The sequence below is a fragment of the Prinia subflava genome, chromosome Z (assembly GCF_021018805.1).
Source record: "Prinia subflava isolate CZ2003 ecotype Zambia chromosome Z, Cam_Psub_1.2, whole genome shotgun sequence".
NCBI lineage: Eukaryota > Metazoa > Chordata > Aves > Passeriformes > Cisticolidae > Prinia > Prinia subflava.
In genome coordinates this window covers 36,130,105-36,153,020 of record NC_086283.1, presented here as the reverse complement: position 1 = coordinate 36,153,020, position 22,916 = coordinate 36,130,105, and the positions used below count along the sequence as shown (strand labels likewise).

The 22,916-nt window shown below is 33.7% G+C and overlaps 1 protein-coding gene across 2 annotated transcripts in view; it reads right to left on the bottom strand.

Moving 5' to 3' along the window:
* The window catches only part of KIAA0825 (KIAA0825 ortholog), a 245,789-nt gene that overhangs the window by 97,065 nt on the left and 125,808 nt on the right, over positions 1-22,916 (bottom strand). For both annotated transcript variants that reach the window (XM_063421904.1, XM_063421905.1), the window contains exon 19: positions 21,150-21,244. In XM_063421904.1, coding sequence (XP_063277974.1) covers positions 21,150-21,244 — 95 coding nt within the window. The remainder of the gene's footprint in view (positions 1-21,149; positions 21,245-22,916) is intronic.

Here is a 22,916-nt window from a genome sequence, read left to right as displayed (position 1 = left end):
ATGTGCAGTAATAGAGTTTCAGGGTACTGTTTCAACATACGATTATAATACACTGAAATCCATTGATATTATCATGTTTCATGCTACTTCCAATTAGACATGTTCCATCTTGAGCGGTCAATCATTCATATCTCAGCATTCAGGAAAACTCAGCTAAATGTTAAAAATTTGAAAATTCCCTGAGAAACAATGTTATGTTTTAACTACTTCACTTGAAATCTACACTGTATCTGCAGTTGTCATAAGGGGAAAACAGTTTTAAGGAGCATAAGGGTCATAATCTCATAGAACTAGTCACAATGTGGTAAAGAAAAACTTAAAATCCTCCACTATATTCATTCAAAGAATTACGTATGGATTTACATTCTTAAGGTGTTGCGTATTAGAAAAAGGAAATCCCCTTTCCTGAATCCCCACTCTCCTCTCCCTGTTTTACAGTTAAGGAATTCTGTAAATTTTAACATGTACTACATTTTCAAAGACATTTTTACAATACTTCAAATGTTAAAAGAAAAGAAAAAATTCAGTCATTCTTAGTCACCCGAGAGGAAATCATAGCTTTACATAAATTTGATCATTGTCTTTGTTAGACTCACACTTTCAGTCTGGGAATATCTTCTATTAAATCAAGGGAAAACAAAGTCGGAGGCCATTATGGAATCCCATTTAAGAGCAAAGCATACTGCTTTACCAGTCTGTTGTCTTCTAAACTTGTGAGATAACAAAATTGGGCTCTGCATTTACTTCAGATAATGCAATTTCAGTTCTTAAAATGGATTCCTAAGGTAGCTATTTTTTATTTTCTTACCTAAAAAATTACATGCTAAATCACTTTGTTCAATTTAATATAATGTTGCCTGGTTTAGAAATTTCTAGCATTGTACTTCTGATCAGAGTCAATTTAATCTTTTTAACTTCTATACACAGAAATACCCAGTCTGTTGATAGTTCTGAACTACAAATTCTGCACTTTTTGTAAAACAGGGGTTGCTTTAGCTCAGAAAAAAATTGTTTTGTACAACATCATGTACTGTGAGGCAACCGCTGACATGGCTTTCCAATGCATGATCTTTCCAAGCACCTCTTTCTCAGAAAGAATCCAGCAAGAAAGTAGTTTTTGGTCAATGTAAACACTAATAATAGTTAACAAAATGGAAGATAGAATGTAATTTATTTTATCACTAGTAGCCTTCATCAAATTGGAGGATATAGTCATATGACTGGACAATGATCAGAGACATCACTTGGCTGGAAACAGAGATGTGTGGACTTGTGTATCAGGGACTGGTGCACATAACTCACCATGCAAAGTCCCTCAAGTCTCATTTTAAACATAACTTGAGATTTAGGAGGGGTACTGCCCACTTCAATGCCCCCAGTGAGACTCTCCCAACTACACTGCTCTCTTTCAATCCCTTTTTTTCCCCTGCCCATCTCCATCACAACAGGATGGAGAGAATTGGAGGCACAAATGGCAAAGAGCATGGGTTGAGGTAAGAACAATTTGCTGAAAACAGCAATGAGATAAGAAAACAAACAGCAACAGCAACAAAAATGACAGAGGGAATAAGAAAATATATGGTTCACATGCAAAAAACACTCTTTCTTAATAGACAGTATGAGACAGGTCCTTCTGCCATGCTTTCTTGAGTGGAAGGAACCCCTCTTCCTAGAAGAGAGTCTCTTTCCTCTGCCCCCAGCAATAATGTAAGGTGGTACAGAATACATCCCAGGCCCCATCCCCAGACCCCTCCTAGTTAGAGAAAAAATTAACCCTGGCCTAGCTGGAAAGAGGACAACATGGCCTCACAGCCCTTAAAAATCTTATATCAATAGATTTGTCTTGTCATGGTACAAAATCCAGCAGTAACGTTGCTAACGAGACTAGATTTGAAAAAGCACATGAAGCTGTAATTTTTTTAATAAATACAGGACTGCATATGTATTTTTAAAATCTGATTCAGATCCTCTTCCTTTAGCAGAAAATTCGTCTCTCAGTAGGGGAATACCTTACAGCAGTCAAAAGAAATGTTCAAAAATACATTATGCTAACTATTGGCAGCAACAATTCATTATACTTTAAAGGCATTTTAAATAGGATGGAAGGTTAAAGACTTATTCGTTAACAATGAAATCAATGCGTACCCAACAAAAAATGCGGATGTGTAATTAATTAAGTTATTCCAAAAACAAAATACTTTGTTTAATTTAGCAGACACAAAAAATATCTAAATCCTAGTAAAAGTCAAAATAAACATAATATGTACACAACACAGGATCAGATGCTTTGGAAAAAAAATTAGTCACTGGATAGATGGAGAAATTTAGATTTTAGATAGTAAAATATTATGAGATGTGGTGATGATTCTCTTTTCAGGGCTTGATTTCTCTAATTTTATACTGTGTTTTGCTTTAAGTCAGTTCTTTCTTGAACTTTTTGACTGAAAAAGTCTGTAACTATTAAAAATAGTAGAAGGTATTACCTTAGTTGTTCATAGTGAAATATAACTACATAGATAAATCCACCACAATTTACTTTTTACCAAAATGATTTTGTGAAGATTAGAATGTCCTTTAAAAGTGGCTATAACTTTTTTCTTAAACATGACCTTGTACTAACACTACACAGCCTATGCTATTTTCAGAAAAATCATCTCAACTAAACATTAGTGGATTTTCTGAGAGAGACTTTGGACAAGAGCTGTGGCCATAATCTTATTACAATGGAATAAAACATCCATTCACTATTAAAATTAATCCAAATCAATATTCAGTACTAAAATGAAAACCAATGGAAAGAATTGCCCTTAACAAAGAGTAATCAGTGAAGAACTGAAATCCATAATTTAAATTCACCTAAACAACTTTTCACAATTCACTGAGTTAGGAAAGAAATTAAATGACAGTGAATGCAGATCACTGATAATACAGTCCTGTTTAAGACCTTTTTAAGCACTAATAGGTTATAAAAACTGAAAATAGACATTCACTTGGTAAAACATAGTATAATGCGAGGCTGAAGGTATTCCAATGAGCCACTGATTTTTAATGATGCACAGTGAAAATCAATCAATTAATTCTTTGATGCCACATTAAGGAGATTCAAAATTGCCATATTTATTAGAAGGCCACAGAAGTACAGGAGATATCATTCTTAGATGATGACCCTGTAAGCCGCTAATCTGCGTAGAATCGCACTGTATTTTTTCAGCACACATTTACACCCAATTGTATTTTTTCCTATCAGAAAAAAAATCCCTGAGAAGGGTATTTCAAGTCTGCTTGACCCACATTTAATCTTGGATGTTGCTGTTTATTCCAAACATAGTTAAAAGTATGTTGGAATGAGCAAACAGAAGAGATAGGCATAAAAAAAATCTTGGAATTAAGAACATTTTTTATTTTATAGTATTTTCAGTTCAGTGCAATTGCACCTTCATACAATTTACTTAGCACTTCTTTACCTTTTTATGATAACTTTTCTAATTTTCTTAGGGCAACAACTTGGAGTAAACCTGTCAGTTAGCTTTAGGTATTTCCCTTAAACATTGAAAAAGTGTTGAGATCTCCAATTCAGAAACACATTTTTTCCATTGATTGGACACACTGAAGTTACATGTCTGAACTTTATGCAAGAAAATACATCAACACAATTAAATACGTTTTAGGCTAACTATCTGCTTTACAGCTTTTTTGAATTGTCTTACCCAAGCTCTCAGGGGCTAATTAAGTTTTTCTTTACCATTTCTTAAACTTTCATCCATTTTATGATACAGATTCTTATAAACTACAATATAACATTTTAAAATCTTAGGCTATAAATAGGCCAAGTTCCAAACAATATTTTAAAAATAGACTGTGCAGCAAACATATGGTTTTATCTTTACATCAAACATTTTCCTCCCCGAAAGTATTTCAAGCCAATGGGAATTTTCATTCTAGTAGACTATGCAACAAGCTGTGTATAGTATAGACACACTTTGTACTCCAGCTGTAGTAGTAAAATTACTGAAACTGTAATTCTCTTAATATTTAAATAATGTATTAAAATTTAATTTTCAGCACCTGGAAGAATCTGTTCGTGTGCCAGCAAATGAGATAGTTGGGCCTGGAGCTGCTATACATATGGGATTCAAAAAGAACCTATCACAAACAATTACTAAGAGCAGCTGTACTCACGATATTAGTCATTTAAAAATCAGGTCAAAGTGGACTCAATTCTTTTTCCATTTTCAAAGATTTCTGCGAAATAGTTCTGTAGCTTTTATATATTTGTCTTTTTGTATGTTAAAATTTTTTAAATTTTTAGTTCTTACACGGGCAATATCTGAGATTTTTAGCTTTCCTGATATTCTAAGCACTTAATAGTAATAAGTTTCATGACAGATTATAAAAACACGCAATGTTCATTTTCCAATATATCTTTCAAGATTTTTAGAGGATGAAAATTAAATAGTGTACTATGAAAATACAATCACTGAGATACAATATACATGCATTACGTGCATATACACATGGTCCTAAGTACAATTCAACATACACAAATATATATACATACTTTTTAAACTTAAGATATGTCATGGCTCACAAAAAAAAGAGATTACTTGTATTGTAGGCTTTCATTTTTTTAAGTTGATAGTTTTAAGGTGAAAAGTTTTTATTTTAAAAGCATTTTCCAAATTATCCTTTTTCAGAACCACTTTGTTTTTAACTGATTCCTAGGAGTTGCTTTTTAGCAACCACTACCAACTTTATGATCATTTGTGAAGAAAAAAGCCTATGTACCTTTTTTCATCTCATACCTTTTCAAAATGTATTTAGAATAACATAATATGAGATCACATTTTTTACCTTTTAGATAGGACTAATACTGTTTACACTGGATCTGAAAATTTTTAAAAGTTCAGAAAGATTCAGCCAGAAGCCTTTCTTTCATAATTTTAAAATATTCCAACCAGCATTCCTACACATTGAAGTAAAAAGACTCATAATGAAAACCATATATTTTATAATGATATACTGAGAAATAAAACACATTACCCTTCGGGGGAGAGACCCAAGCATTTATATACTACTACCTTCAATCACTTGAATGCAAGTCATTCACACCACCACTATTGCTAACAAGGCATCCAATTTACGAAACAATGAATATTGAAATTACATTTAAAAGGTACAAATGACTGTCCAAAGAATGACACTGAAAAATATTAAGTAACAGCTCTACCTCAAGATAAGCCTCACAATTAAAGACTTTTAATGAAGAGAGCCTTCAAAGGCTAAATCAGGAGGCTTTGATTAGATTGCTTCTAACTTTGTGTTTTGACACCTTCATCTTTCATGGCATTATATTGTCTCTGTGCATCTTACAAAAGAAGCATTTTACTAAGGCCACACATGAACAGTAGACAGCAGTGCTTATAATAGAGACTGTCAAGGGTGTGAGCCAAAATGGGTCTCATTTGGATTTCAAGTGAAGAAAACTCCTAATGCATTTCATTACAATGTATGTGAACCTCTGAAAAGAACGATGGATTGGGATTCTCATACCTATTAATTTATTGAAATGGATTCAGTTTTTTCTTGCATATCAAGAGGGACCATGTGTTTCAAGCAAGGTAACAAACAATATTATAGTACCAAATAACTAAATATGCCATGATGACGTATATCCTTCTGCAAGACAAAGAGGATGCAATTTTCTTGATATGTGGGATTTGAGTTCAGAAATAAATCCTACAATAGCTTGGCAACAAATAAATATTCTTTGTTACTATCAGGTTTAAAGATATGATCAGGATGCTATGCAATATAGGTATGGATTCCATCTTTGTTACCACAGCATGTTTTTACCATTTGAAATTGCATACCCTCACTTCCCCCTGCCAAACTGTCATTTAGGTATTGACTTTTTATTTCAGTGAGAGATTAAGTGATGTAATTGGGTACCACCTATATAAGTCACCTTTTATTAAAAGATAACAGAATAGGATGCAGGAAAGTAAAAACATTCAAGAAAATTGTAATACATTGCAGATCAACTTAGCCCTAGAAAGATGTCACAACTGTTGTATCACCAATTATCTTATACACAATACAAGAAGTTTATATAAATACTCACTTGTCTTTTTCCCACTTTAATAACAGAACCTATAATCTGCTATTCAAAAACTGTAAATTCTGATTTAATGCAGAGAACAGGATATAAAATCCCTTTGTATGCTAAATAATTTTACCAATATAACTATTAAAAGTAAAGCATATGTTCTCGTTAACCTTAGAAGTGATTGATTGTGCTTCACCAATAACTATCAGTAAGTTCAAAGCTCATCTATTTTTTATGGAAATCTCACAACCTGCTAGTTAAACTAAAGGTTAAATACACATAAAGTCTTAAAACAAGACAAAAGTATTCCATATGTATGTAGCTGATAAGCAGAGTACACAAACACATATATAAATCTGTTTGCACTTAAAAAGCCAAGGCATTAAGAAACCCTACCTTGTCACAGAAAGAATTCAAATGAAGAGTTAAATTTTGATACCTACGGAATATTAAGAAATTATGTTTATTAAGTTAGGAATTGCCTATTAAGTTCAGAACTCCACTGACATCACAACTACAATAAAAAGAATTCATCAAAACCATAATCAGAGCTAAAGATGTGATTGCTTTTCACAAATCAGTTCTCAACAAGCATTTTTTTGAGATAAGAGGAATGTCCAGGGCACATTTAACTTGTATAATAACAATTATGAAAATACATATATGAAAAAGTATATAAATAATTTATTTCTTTATGTATAATAGGTGAAGGCAGAAATATAAGTGAAGTGTAAATATATATATGCATGCATTCCATATAAATTAAAGAAACATTTTGAAAATTTTCAAAATTTGAATCAACATGATTTTTATACTTATATATCATGTGTTTAAGTTGTGTATGGACATGTGCCCAAGCAACAGAGAAATCAGCAAGAATCATACAAAACAAAATCAAATTCAATCTTAGCAATAAAGATTGCAGATTTCCACATACAACAACAACAAAAATATAGACACATATTTATTTTATTTTTAAAGAATAGTCATAATTAAATTAGAATGATGCATGTTCCATATTTTATCTTGACAGCTTCTGCATACTGAGGCAGAGCCCATTAAACACAAGCATACAGCAGCTTACTTGTTGAATTATGTATTTCAAGTACTTAAAATTACGAGGGATTTGACTAAGATCTGCACATGAATACATATTTTGGGCTTAATTTTCTGCACTTGGCATTTCTTCTTCTAAATATACTTTAAATTCTACCACTAACTCAGTTAAAATTAGGCTTTTCCAGAAACTAACAAAGGTAATAACATTATCTTTTAAATGTAAGCTTTATGACATTAGAAATAAATCCAACATTTTTCAGTTGTAAAATTTGATCCATAAACTAAGTGATATACTTATGTTAATTTACCTTTTAAAAGATATTATGTTCTGCTCATTTTTTTTTGACAGGGCTTCCATTCATGCTGAAGACATGTTTAAAAACACTATATTTTCTCTCAATAAGGAAAATCACTCTATACATTATCATGCTCATTCTGTGTCAATAAAAAATCAATCATCAAATACTAATTTCCAAGTTCAACTTGTTTTACTCTGATTTATGCATGCTGCTCAAATCAGTTCAAATTCTTTCAATTCTACTTGGTATTCTTGGTAATGTTTTTAATAGTATTTGACATTTTAAAAGGACAAGGAGAAAACAAGACTATATACATATAATAAATTTACACCTAAAAGTCTGTGATCTGGTAATGCTCAGAACCTTAAGTTTTGCTAAGAAAAAGCTCCATCAAAATTAAATCTGTTATGTAGATTTCAAAGTAATAAAGATCTGATTGAACCCATTGAATAAGGCAATTGCATCGGTTGTCTAAATCGTAGCAATGTCAATGTCAGATATGTGGTTATCTTTTCATCTTGGCCTATTTTCAAATGTAAAAATCAAATGTTTGAAGGACATTTCACTGACCTGTTATGGCCTCTGTAACTCCCCAACACAATACTACTGTTCCTCATATAAGTGCCACATTTTGGATAAAATCCCACTTCATCAAACGATGCCTTTGCGACATCTGGCGGTCCTTATTATACATAAACTTTAGGTTTATTTCTTTTTTGGATGTTTTCAGTTGCTGTTGGGTACTTTTAGTATACTAATTTTATTCTATTTATTTATTTATTTGCAAACCTACCAGCATGTAAAACTCTAGCTCAAAAGGCTTTGATACCCCCTAGCAGGGGAACAAAAGCAATCTAGTTTGCAAAAACACAAGGTCTACCATGAGTCCATATGGAGCAAAAGGTCACAAATCTTGAGATGCAGTGACATCATGACAATAAGACACTTTTGAGACAGAAGCTGACTCATTTTGAATATAAAAAGGACACTGATCAAATTCTCCCACGCATTTAAAACTAAGGAGAAGAATAAGCATGAGAAGAATCTGATGCAGATGCATAACCAAGGAGAGTTAAAACATAGCCTTTAGTTTTCACAATTACAAGATGCCACTGAGAACTTGACAAGTCTGCTTCAGAAGATATAAAAGCATTATTTTTATGTCATTATCTGATGCTGAGAAAATTTTATTAAAGAAAAAACCACTCAGTTCACAGGGTGCACACTCTCTGTAGGAACTCAGCTCTTTTAAAATTAATTCAGTTATGCCAAAGCTTGTATTACATGTTTCAGTCCTGTTATTTATCATTTCAATAAACTATAAGAAAGGTATTATAAGCAATAGAAGAATTATCTTTTCTTTGTCCTGTTTCCTTAGCTATTTCACTGCAGTAGGAAAACCTCATTCTAATTTCTTTATTACAGTAATTGTAGGAGTATTAGACATCAACTTTGTAAAACCATAACTTTGCTATTTCTCAGCCCAGCTGGAGAAACTGGTGCATTTAAACTTCACTTGTTTTAACAATTTTTACTTCAAACCAATAGATGATAGAGTAACCAAAGATTAAATGTATATTACTTGAGATACAGAGCTTCACTTATTTAAAATCTACTTTGCTGCAACCATGGTAAAGATTCAGTTAAACACATTACTGTTCCAAAACAAGTAATATCATTTGGATATTGGTTTGTCCCCATATGAACAGATATGTAGCATGTATTACTGACATTCAAGAAAAATTTCTAATAAATCATAAGTGAATCAAATTGAAAAAAACAATCTCTCAAAACTGCTCTTGGCATAGACTACATTTAGTGAACAGTCTAATGGTGTAGTTTACTATTGCCTTATTTTACAACAAAAGATTTCTGCATCATTAGAATATCTAGTAGGTCCCCATAAAAGCTACCATTCAAATTTTAATTAAAATTTCAGTAGTGTGTGCTTTCAGTGTACTTATATGGACAAGACACAGACCATGCACTGTGGCACAAGCACATGATTCTTTGCAGATTACAGACATGTACCCAAATATGTGAGAAACACAGGCCAAAGAAACACTGTTAATTCTAAATAGTCTGCCACAAAACTGCAGGCAAACAATCTAGCCTAGCATGTTGAATTGAAGTTATTGTACTGAATTCAGAGAGACAATTCATTAAGGATGTGAATGAGCAGATTCAGGATTATGTGTTAGTATGGACTAAAAAGATTAATCAGTCATTAAACTCAGTGTACAAAAATTCAGCATGTGGCAGCATAGATAGATTAAAATCAGAAAACTAAATGTAACAAATTTTAAAAAAATGCATTAAGAAATGTCATAAATTGATGAAAGGATTAATATGGTATAAGGAGGAGCTTTCCCTCTTCAAAGGAAGCTCAATCCTCACTGAAATAAATATAAATAAGTAAACAACAAACTGACAACATATACTTCTAAAAGTATTAGAGTAACTCCTTTAAGTTGCTGTGAACTAGAGCATGGAAAGACCATGCTTTAAGACTTCACAATCTGTTAATTTTATGTGAAAATTTTTGCCAATACTGAAAACACTATGAAAGCCTGATCAGACAAACCTTGTTCTGGACTCACACCTGTTCTGGTAAAAAAGTAATAGAGAAAAGTAGCACACTTTTGTCAGATGAGTATCTCTGAATTTTCCTTGCTCGGAAAGTTATAGTCTGAAGCTGATTAACTCAGATCAGTTAGCATCCAAACTGAGGCTTGGGCACGATGCTGGAGAATGATCTGTGAGCATAACTTCATATTATATGAATCCCATAGGTTACCTTGAAATATGACAATATGGCACTGAAGTTTAGATAGACAGAGATAAATGACCATCCATTTTAAAGCTAAAAATTCTGAAACCAGTCTATCAAATTTTCCTATGCAACAACCATTTTCCACTGAGATACGCAAAGAACACCTCAACTGTCATTCATTTAGAGGCTATAAAGTCCACTGTTTCTATTGCATGATCTGACAGTGACTCCATATGAAACAATAAATAATGCAATGCTAAAAATAAGATAGAAATGGAAAATCAATTTACTGTCAAAGAGCTACTACGTATTTTTAAAAGTTTCTTTTTCACTTGAAAGTCAAAATATCCTTTTATTTTATATATACCATTTACAGGCATTTATTTTAGTAATGCTCTCAGTTTTTATACAAATGTGCTGTTAAATTACCCATGTAATTATCCCTAGAGAAATCACTACACTTATTTTATTGACTATTGACTGATATAATTTCATTAGCACTTTTGTGGGAAGAGTGTGGTGGTATTTAAATTCAGTTATCACACTCTTTATTAGCACAATTTAAAGAATAAATTCTGTATTATTTTAGAGGACGAGTCTTTTTACAGAGGTGTTTAATTACTGAGTTAAAGCAACAACAGAAAACTAATGTTCAAAAATATTGGCAATAATTTATAGTCAGACATGAAACAAAACTAAAATTGTCCCTGATCTCAATAGTGAAATCTCTTTAAAATGCAAAAAACTTCATTAAAGTGAAATAACACCAGTTCTTTCTAAAACAACAACGATAGCCTTAACAAGCCCTTCAACAACAAGCCATAGCATCACATTTAAATAAACAGAAAAAGTCTATTGCAAATACATCTTAAAAAGATGTATATTCAAATATCTGCTTACAGAACCTTGTAAAGGCAAAGCAGTTATAACTTCCAATATACCACTAAGACCTTATAGCTGCAATAAATGTAGCACCTTTGTTTCCTTGTCTTTTGCATGCACTACAGTGTTACTGAGCCAGGAGGCATGAACTGAATAAGAACAAAACAACTTTGCAACTGGTAATCCTGGCAATAGAAAAAAAGGTGAAGAATGTGGATTACAAATTAAAATTAATTTCTGGATGTGAAGATCAAAAGTAAGACAAATGTTCTAAAGAGGGAAACAGAAGATCAGACTATGGCTATTAAGAAATTACTCATCTCAGAGGATGGTGGGAAACTGTTCTCATCTGCCTCAGATTTTAAAGAATAATTTTTATTATACTGAACATTTATTTTTGGAAAAATGTGAAAATTAGGGAGACCAAGGAATTAGCAGATACAAAAACTCTAACAAATTCATACTCATTGCTCTTAGACAGAGTAAAATTAATTTTTATCCATGGGGAATATATCAATTTAAAGATAATCTGAGGGAAAAAAAAATGAGGAAGTGTAAGACCTCTGACTAGGCTCTCCTTCATTCCAGGGGATCCAGAGAGTTTAAGAAAGCACGATGTGGATAAATTGTATGGAGATTTCATTCTTTGGCTTCTTATTATGGGTTTTTCCCATCAGTGCAGGTGAAATATCCTGTGCAGGTTGATTAACTAATAAAATCTTCTAAGTAATTTCACTTTAAACATTTTACAACTATCTACATTGCAGCACTACCTACAGTATAATTGAAACCTTTTTCCAGATAATTTTTGTAGTAGGGTAAAGTGTTGAAAAATCATGAAGAAAATAGCCAGCCATTTATATACAGAAAATCTCTGTATTAATTTTTTTTTCTGTCAAAACTTCTGTGCACATTTTCTGGGTACACACATGTATAATATTAAAATTCTTTACATTAATCATTGCAATCAAAAATGTGTTTCCATTTAAATGAACATGTTGTTGTATTAAAATGAGCAAAGGGTGAAAACAGTGTCAATGTTTATTTTTATTTCCTAAACGAAACACTACTCTTAAGAAAACAAGCAAATATTTTTCTTTAAAAAAAAATAAATCCATAACGAAAACATGAAAAGAGTTGTGTTTTTCAAGTAAAATGGAAAGACAAAAGTTTAAGAATGTTTATAGATGTGCCTTGTTTAACAGTTTTGCATGTTGGATGTGACTTTCACAGTTGGTTGGCTGTTGCAGGAAAGCCATCACATCTGTGACTTGGCTGCTGATTAATGAGTCTTTCAATTCTTCGCTCCCATCTGAAGAAGGGCTGTGGCATTTCTAAGCTTCACTGGTTTACTCGCCTTCAGCTGTAGTCCTACCAAGGTATCTCCCATAAAGAAAATCACACCTGGTTAAGGCTAATGAAAACCTTAATATGTCATTTTCTAGAAAAGTCAAAAAGCATGTAAAACTAGACAAAAGATGTATTCAAGTTACATGAATGCAGTTTTGTCATAACCTGTCAATCTAAAGACTAACATGAAAAAGCTTTCTTCAATGACATTTTACAGTGCCAACTATTAGAATGACAATTTTTAATTCCCTCTTTGGTATACGAAGCAGGATGCACAATGGTTTCTCACTCTTCATGAAGACTAAATTTTGTTGTTAAATGCTAGGAAGAAGTTAAGAGGGGAAGAAAAACCCTGGTCAAAAGGCTTTTCTGTTTCAAATCATCAGTCAGCATCAGAAACACCCAAATCATGGTGTATAGGCAGATTTTAAACTTACTACTCACTTCACAAAACCTATTAGGAGTTCATGCAAAATGGACCAACTTTGCTCTATCTGCATCGTGAAAGTAAAACTTCTGAGATGAGTGTGATATTAACAACTGAACTTAGGGAAGAAGCAATAAGATCTGTGGGACTTGTCATCCTTTCTTAAGCAGTGTCAGCCTGGCAGGACAGAGGAAGTACACCCAGGAAAGCCACATAAGAAGTCAATAACTTGGGAAAGCCATAGCTTTAAGAGACAACAGTTACAGCTACAAAGGTCTAGTACCTGCACTGCAGCCATCACCAGTCCTCAATACTTGCTTTGTGGTTGCAACAGTGAGTATTTCAAGATCAGGAGGAAGCATACAGTCTTTCTCATCTCCTTCAGAGGAAAGCTAATGGGTAAACTACCACTTCCTAAAATGAATGTAAGGTAATTTAGATCAGATAAGCATTAGGGTCTCACTAAAGCTGAGTAACATCCCCTTTGTTGCTACAAAGGAACTGTGCATAGCAACAGCCATCATAGAGCAGCTACTATGTGATAGTTTTGTATCTTAAATTTAGTCAAAAGAGCTAGGTTCTATTTTTTGCTTTGCTACAGACTGATTTTGCAGTGTAGAACACACCTTAAAAGTGACTTGCATGACCAGACTTTCCATCTGTTTAACTCTGATATTAATACTTCCCCCTCTACCTTACAGGGGAAGGCATGTCTCAGCTCATTACAGCTTTCAAAGAAAACTGAGATCCCTGTATGGAAATTGATTAATTACTAAACCTACATTACTAAAACTTGATGAAAAATCCCTTATCTAAAAGCAGCAAAAGGAAGAAACAATGCCTTGATGGACAAGACAGACTTTTAGCTTCTCAACTTGTGTCCTGCAGCCTCTTCCCTTGCAGCTGTAGCAAGAAAGTCTATAGATAAGATGAGAAGCTAAGCCACTGTGTACAATCAGGGAAGTCATTACTTTAATGCATTAATTCACATTTACACATTTAGCAATTACACATTACACTTACATTACACTTACAATCACTATATAAATATGTATCCATTACGAATGAAAACTTGGATCAATAGGGGTCTGAAAGAGGTAAGAGAAAAGAACAGATAAGAAAACAATGAGTATCTCTACTTAAGAATTCCTAGCAAGAACAGGATTTGAGGCATGGTTTTGAGACAGATTGAAAGGAGAGCAAATTATTTGCAAATGAAAGGAAATACCTGTTTTTAAGGAAAGCCACCTAAGTCACAGGATAGCAATCACCTGGATAGCAATAGGTTAATTAGATAGTGATAAAAATGCCAAAGCATCAGACTTCCAAGTGATGATTTGTAGCACACAAAACCACCTAGGTATGAAGAAAATATACATACTTTTAAAGGAACCAATGAATCCTACAATAAATACACAAACTCATTACTAATACAATGAATATACCTTGAATACATTATTAATACATTGAATATACCTAACAGTATTCCTATCAAAGCTGTCCTGGTTCTGGGCAGGACAGAGTTAATTTTTGCAGTAGCCAGGTAGGGCATGGCTGAGACCTTACTTATAGATTAACAGACATTACTCTATACCACCTTATGTAATTTTCAGGGAATAGGGAAAGGTTCTGTTCTGGTCAGAGCAGTGGGGTGGAGGGAGCAGTTGGATATTATTTCTTGTCAGTGGGTTTCCATGTGAATTGCTCACCTCTTTCTTGTACCCTCTGTTGTTAGTACTGTTGCTATTACTACTTGTATTCTTCTTTCAGTGCTGTTTACAGTAAATTACTCTTGTCTCAACCCACGATCTTTATGTTTCAGGCCTCCAATTCTTCTCTCCATAGCACCATGGGGTGGGGGGAAGGGGGAAACAAGAGTGAGCAGTGGTTTGGAGAGTCTCAGCACAAGCACTATATTGTGGAGTACCATTCCTAAACCAGGACAAAAGCATATCAAAGGACATAAAAATGCAGACAAATGTGACCTAATTTAAACAGGGAACCAAGATAATGTGAGACATTATTAGAAAAAAGAGGTTTGGATCACAGGCCTCTGCCCTAGCCAACACGCTGTGCTTACTTTACTTTTGAATGCAAAAAAATGTACCAGCAATACTTCCTTCTTGTTTGTTCATTTTATTTTCACGTTTTTAGAAGCTGGGTTTGAGCAATGAAAAATGCATCAAATTAGCATGAAACTTTATTTAAGCAATTTTATAGTTGTTAATTAAAAGAGAGCTGGTAAGTACATACTTTCGTATCGCAAAGCCTCATCATAAAAGACTTCCAAGTACTAAAATGTAGCTTGTATTAAGTAAGGTTAAATGGGATATGACAATCCTTATGTTTTTAGCACTTTTTGTTGGAGATTGTCACCAGAGCATTTTTTTAATATGATTAATCAATATATCTGCAGAAGACAGAGACTGATTACAATGAGAAAAGTATATTGCATATGGGGAGCCTCATCTTTAACCTCATTTACTTGTGAAATTCATGCTGTAACTGTATATACGATAGGGGCTTGAGTGGCAGTCAGTGTGTAATACTGTTCCCTTTTGCTTACTGATGTATGTTCTGCCACCAATGCTTGAAAAGTGCCAGGCAGGGAACTAAGCCTACTTCTGACAGATTTTTTAAGGTCACAGTACGGTTTGATTAGCTATGTGAGAAGCGGATAAGCAGATGAAGGATAATCCTTATGGTGACAGATGTGACATATATATTGTTATTGACCAGCTCATTTATGGAACAGGATCCTTGCTTACCCAGAAAGGTTAAAGTGAGATTTTCTACAAAATCTCATTGGCTTTTTTTGGTACATCCAGCACTATGGTCTAAACCTGACTTTGTGATTAACCAAGAAATGTACAATACATGGATTAATACCTTTCACCTGCTTCTTTTGATACAGGTACAAAGAGACACTACCCTTCATAGCCTCCCATACATTTTAGAAAGCCTGTTCTCATATGCATTATAAGGGCATTATTTACAGTAACACCAAGCAGGTGATGATTACTGCAAAATTAATGGCATCCTAGCTCTTCACCAAACATCATTAATAGTTGACTTGTAGCTGTGGCAACAATATGAATTTCCAATATCCAGCAAATTTGGATACAAAATGTCTACGAGCATCTGCAGTTTAGAAGACAGATTAACATATCTAAATGTACACTAGATGTAAGACTGCTGTCCTCTGCCATGCAGATAAGCTCTCTGTCTTGGCATCATGTCAGTAACTGCTCTTCCATTATTTGTTTCTTCCACAGAGAAAATTGTTAGAGAATTTCCTACCTTTTGATACGCTGGAGGTTTTTTTCACTCATTTCTCAGATTTAGGCTTTTGTAAAGTTTTATAAAAAATCTTTGACAGACAACAAAACACATGCAGTTTGCTGGCACTCTTTTCAGTTTCAAAACCATATAATAAGTTTTTCCACACATTGATAAACTAGATTTTAAAAGTGCATTTTCTGGATATCCAGATAATCAACAACACAATGAATATAAACATTTTCTATAAATAGTTCACCATATGGCAATCATTCTCAACAGATGGTGTCTGTGTATTCACTAGAATATACAAGAGCTATGCAAATTTTGCCCTGCAATAATTCAGAATTCTAAAGATTTTCTTACTTGAGTTTTATTAAGCTTAATCAAAGTCAAAACACATAATTTTATCACCTAACTCTGATATGGGGAACAAATGCCACAACTATACTAACAAGTGAATTTGCAAAAGGCAGCACAGTTGAAAGGATTTTAACAGAGACACTAGGTCTCTTTATGAAAAGGTACAAGATTTTCTTAATCCTAAGATAGCACTCTGCTTCTAATGATTGTTTTTACCCATCCAAAAAGCAGACTGACTTGTAAATGGCTCAGTAGTTCATCAGAAAGAATGCAATCTGAACTATGTTATAAAAAAATCTGTAGTCCAAGGGATCTGAGAGTTTCTGTACATTTTGCAGCAAATGGTCCCATATGCATTATAAGGCCATCAATTATAGTAACGCCAAGCAGGTGATGATTACTGCAGTATTAATGGCACCCTAGCTCATCATCGACCACCATTAATAGTTGACTTGTAGCTGTAGCAACAAAGCCTACTAGAAAGCCTACAGATTTTATCCAGTTTTGGTAAAAAACAAACTTACTCATTTTTTACAGTTTCCTTAAAGCTAATATACAAACATCTCCATGTTTTCTACTTTCAGAAGCTGCTGGGCAGTTCAGAATTATCTACCAAAACAACACATGACTAAAAGCTGACTAGATTCTTGGTCTATCCTGTTCCAACTTAAAACTGTTTGAGTTCACATCACTGTACAAACACTTTCTTCTTGAGCTACACTGGCTTATCTGTTTGAAATCATATTCTGATTTTCAGTCGACATTTTTATAGCATTTCTTATTCACTTGAACAAATACTAGTTTTAATTTCTATAGTTTTTCAAACTTGTTACTGTTCCTCACCTGACGCATTTATGACGCATTTATGGTAAAAAAAAAGCCACATTCCCATTCCCCTCTCAGTTATTAAGTTGATAAGCTTTCTGTTCTGAAGATCCTGACTGTGGTTGGGTCTGGTGCCAGTCATGAGCTCTTCTCTGTCTGTTCCTATAGCTCCCAGTGTGCTGATGTAGCTGGATCTACATCATTCTAACTAAATCACTACTTGTCCCTGCACAGAGACCAGTGCTTCGCGAAACTTCCTTAAGTGCAGAGGAGGGAATCACAGTCATTCCCCCTCAGAACTGCAAATTACTGTAATATTGGATAATGGCTTCACATGTTAAAAAATTTCTCTTTCTTTCTCCTCTTTATAGTGTCAGGAATATCTTATTCCGTGCACCTGAAAGTCCTGTACAACTGCAGAAGGCAGGTCACATCTCAAAGCCCAGCAAAATAATATCTTCTAACCATATACCAGTAGCCAAGATATTCCTCTGAAAACAAATTATCATAAATTTAACTTATATAAAGAAAAGTAAATAAACAAGAAGGCTAATGCATGATACTGTGGTCTGAAATTGTACCTCAGTGTTGACAACACACCAGTTTTTTGCCTACTGCTAAGTACTTCTTGCAGATTTTCAACACGCTGATTTGGCCAGGCAATAACAATTGTAACTTTATGAGCAGGGAATAATTAAAAGTTGAGATATGGGTAATTAAATAACAATTGCTCTTCTTGCTTTAGTACATGTATTGAAGGAACAAAGAGACCCCCATTTGTTACTGGAGTAGCTAAGGATGAACAAGTGAGTCCAACACTTGAAAAAGCACCACGTATCTGTGTAAGTATGCAGGATATTTTTAAAAACCTGTGTAAATGAAGTTCATAAGTTAGATTAATGTTTATTACTAAAAAATACTGTTCCAAGTATAATTGAGAAATACATTTTAACTTTTATTCTTGCAGCTCAAACTATATATATATGTAACATATATACACATAAATATTATTTATTTTTGAGTAAATTAAAATCAGATGGGTTGAAGTTTGTTAAACTGAATGCACTTGGAGCTTGCAAAATTAATGTTTTGTCAAAGCCTTTATATTGATTCAATGCTGCTTTAAACTTTTTCTAAAATAGGTTTAGAAGTTTTTCAAGTTTGCCAGTTAACTTTTTGTTGTTTTGAGTCTTGAGGAATATCTTGTTGGTATTCACCCTTGCAACTAATTCAGGGTACATATATAAACCCCTGTAAGCCCCTTTCAGGGACTCAGTGAGAGGATTCTGGGGCCTTACAACCACCACACCTTTAATTTGAAAAATTTCCTGGACACTTCTACTTTGAGGATCATAGGAATGTATGGATTAGATTCCCATTATTGTGTGAAGTCAGCAATGAGTAGTAGACAACAATTCATTCCCTTTTTAACCAGCCCTAAAAGTCTTTTACTTTCCCCTAACCACCAACCAATTAATTTGCCTAACACTTGCTGGCTCTGGGACAATGCTCTCATAACACCTTCTCACTTGACTCAGTCATTAACTAGGTTAGGGGAGCATTTGCCTTGTAAATGAGTCCCTTAAGCATTTCCAATTCTTTTTTCCTCAAAAGAAAGACCATGTTTTTTAACTTCATATGCAACTGACAGTATTTTTTCTTGAAATATGAAAAAGAAGGAAATAAATAGCATTCCAGCATCACTGTGAAAAAAATATTTTTGCCTGCACAGACATAAGTATTCAGGGAAAGCTTTAGCATGTGTCAAAGAAAGGAGTAATTAAAATAATATGGTGTTCCACTTTATAAATTGATGGTTCTGACAGAGTTCAAGTACTGCCTGTGGTTTTGTTTAACTCATCTCAGGAGGGAAATAGCAGAAAGTAGACTAAGTCTACTATAAATAGGAGGTCAAAATAATCATGCATTTATTCAGCTTGAACATTAAGTCCTGAGCACAAGTAGGGCTGAAATTTATCCAGTTTTAGGAAGGATCATGAAGAATCACCTAAAGACAGGGCTCACCTGAGTCTTACTGCAAAGCTTGCTTGAGTAGCCACAAGAACAGCTAGAATTGTCCTAGTCAGCTAGGAAGTATGAGCAGATACACTTTAGCTATTATAAAAATAAAGTCACATAAAGACAAACTGTGTTGAGGATGCTGGTTGCTATGGAAGATACTGAATCAGCTATTCTACTTCATGATCACAGTGGATCTAAGCAATCTGTTGGTTTGTAGAGTGGTTGTAATAATAGATCCATACTCTAATTATTAATTACTTGCATAATGTCACTTCTAGATGAGAATTTCCTTACCATGTAGAAGGGCAATAAATGATGACATTTTCAAATTAGGAAAGTTGACAACAATTAGGAAATTTATTAAATTTAAAAAAATAGATGATACAACAAGGGTGTGAAAGGACAGAGAAGGACAGAATAGGAATACACATGCCTTCTTTCTAACGCCCATAAAAAGATCAAAAGAAAAATAAATGTGTTTTAAGGAAATAGTGAATATGAAATGTCCACACAAAATATTTCCTCTGCAAATCACAGCAGTCCTTTGCTCTCTTTGGCTCATATTGATGACAATAACATGAAGTGAAGTTCAAGAACCAGTTTTAGTCTAAGAGTTTCTATGACAGTCTCTTTTAAAAGGACAATCTACTTCATTTTTAATGAAGGACATGAGATAGCAATCAACAGGAGAACCATCAAAAAAAAAATTAGTATTGTATTGTCCAACATTGTATTGTCTCTGACATTTAACACAAAAAGTTTGTGAAGTTTCACAGTCTGTCTGGTAATGCGTAACAAAGGACATAAGAATAAGAAATTTTTGCTGGCATGATTTTTCTTTTGGAAAAGAGTAAATTGGGTAGGGAAAGAAGTAATCTTATCTGAATTAAGATGGAAGACTCAAAACAGACTCTATAAGTATTTTATATGTGAAATGAAGGAACAATTAAATGTTTAAGACTAACTGCTAGTGATAAATGGAGAAAACGGGACAAAAACCCGAAAACCTTTATGACATGCAAATTCACACACTTTTGAAATTGTCAATAGTTTCTAGATAGGGGAACAGTCTCGTTCAAAAGATGACCGATAGGATCTTATTAGGTATTATCAGGAGAATTCAGAATTAAGAAGCGAGTGTCTTAGTTTAGTCTGCAACATGTAAGTTTTCCAGTTTTCACAAGCGGCAAATATTAACAAAAAACAAATGACAAACAAAAAACAATCCCTCCCAAAAAATTCTACCTAATTTTTTCTAAATTTATGAAATTGCTTTTTCTGAATTAAACAGTTACATTTTAGATGTGAGAAGGCAATAAAAGATCAGAATAAGTTTCATTAATTAAAAACTATTAAGGAAACACTTTCTATTTCTAGCTACACTTGTCATGCCCCCAAACTGAATTTAAGATACTTTGCAACTTGAGTAAACATAGCCTAAATTCTGTGTCAAAATTTTCTTGAGGTTTACAAAGGTTACCATTTTTTTTCCAAAGCATTATTTAAGTGCAATATCAACATATATTCATATACTTCTGTCTCAGACAGAAGGAACAAATTATACACCTCAAAACTGGAATTGAAAGCCATCTAAGTATGTATCAAATACTGCACAAAAAAATGTTGCTCCAGTCTAAAACTGAGTATTTAAAAAGAAATGCAGCATTTGTTTTATAAATTTCACCAGTAAAATCTTTGTGTAATCACTATTAGAAATTCAAAAATACAAAAGGAAGATTTGATGATTTGTCAATATCCCATTACCTGTGTGTCAGCAGCACCCTGAAGGCCATCTGATTCCGTCCCAAATGACCTGGTAGCAAGCTTGACCAATCCCAGTTCCATTCAGTAATGGCTGACTGTTGATACACAGCAAGGAGCTAATTAGTTATTAATCAGCATTAATGTGATCAGTACATTAAAGCTCCAGCTGTGATATACTAACCAAGGAGGGGGGTCTAGAATGAGGACTCAGAAAGATGATATCAGTCATGTCCACAGAAAGAGGCTTTCGTTCCAATAAAACAGCAATTAATTAATTAGGGACATAGCCACTATTTATAAAAAGATAAATCAGTTTTTTGAACCATACTCTTCCAATTGTTGATGGAATTCTGATCAACTACTTCATCTGAGAGCTTTACTCTTTGTCCGAAAGGCAAAATAGTTGTTAACGTTTTATGTAACAGCAACTTGCATTTTCTGCTGTCAGCAAAAAGTTTTGTCATGAAAAATCTGGTATAGCTGAAATTCAAGAAGTAAGTTGTATCATAATTAGAGTGATTTAATGTTGTACTATAAACAGCAATAAATCTAGACAATATGAACAAATATAACTCCATACTGCTTATTTAATAAACAAAAGCAATCTACATCATCAGTGGGCAGACAAAAGACCATACACAACATTTTTTTTTTTAAAAAACCACTAAATCCTGTTGCATAGTATTCCATCTCATTGTCAGCAATGGTCAAGTAGTGACTATAATTCAATCTTCTTGGGAGGAAATAAGTACAAAATTATTGTCATAACACTAAAATACCACTGACTAGTTAAAAAAATGTTTTAGCAAGTCAAAACAATGGAAATAAACCTAACTAACAGTAAAGTACAACTTGGAGTGCATCTTTTCTTCTTACAGACAGCACTTGGTTCCTCTGGGAGAGCAGAATCATTGCAATCCCTCCTCTTCCTTCCATATATATTTTCTCACTTTCCTTCTCCTTACTTAATTTACTCCCTAACCCTCATCTTTGCCATGCATGTTAAAGTAAATTAGAAAAACAAAGGTGAAATATAGAGTATGAAAGGAAATTAAGGGTAACAAGAAAAAATAAAATACTGAGAAGGTAGAAAGTGAGTGAATAAGAAAAGGTTCCTTGCCAGTGCTCTGGCATCTTCTACAGGCACTGGCCATAATTTTCATTGCAAACCAGAGACTCAGCTATATGGATCACTGTTTTATAAAAGGACAGTCCCACAACACTAAACAAATATGCAATTTTTTGGTAAAGGAAACTGAACTATTCAATAACATCATTAAGCTTGGAAATAGAATCAGAGAAGAGAATTATAGAATGATTAGGGTTTGAAGGGACCTGAAAGATCACCTTGTTCCACCCTCTTGCCATGGATAAGGCACACCTTTCACTAGACCAGGTTTCTCAGAGCTCTGCCCAGCCTGGCCTAGAATGCTTTAAATGGATGGGGCAACCACAGCTTCTCTGGGTAACCTGTTCCAGAGCCTCACCACCCTCACAGGAAATAATTTCTTTCTAATATCCAATCCAAAGTTAATCTGTGTCAGCTTGAATCCGTTCCATTTTGTCCTGTCATTACATGTAAAAGGTCCTTCTCCATCTTTCTTGTAAGCTTCCATCAAGTACTACAAGGCTGCAATTACCTCAAAGCCTTATCTTTTTCAGGCTGAACAATTGCTGAACTCTTGGCCTTTCTTCATAGGAGAAGTGCTCCATCCCTCTAGTGACTTTGATGTCCCTTCTCTGGACTGGCTCCAACAGGTCCATGTC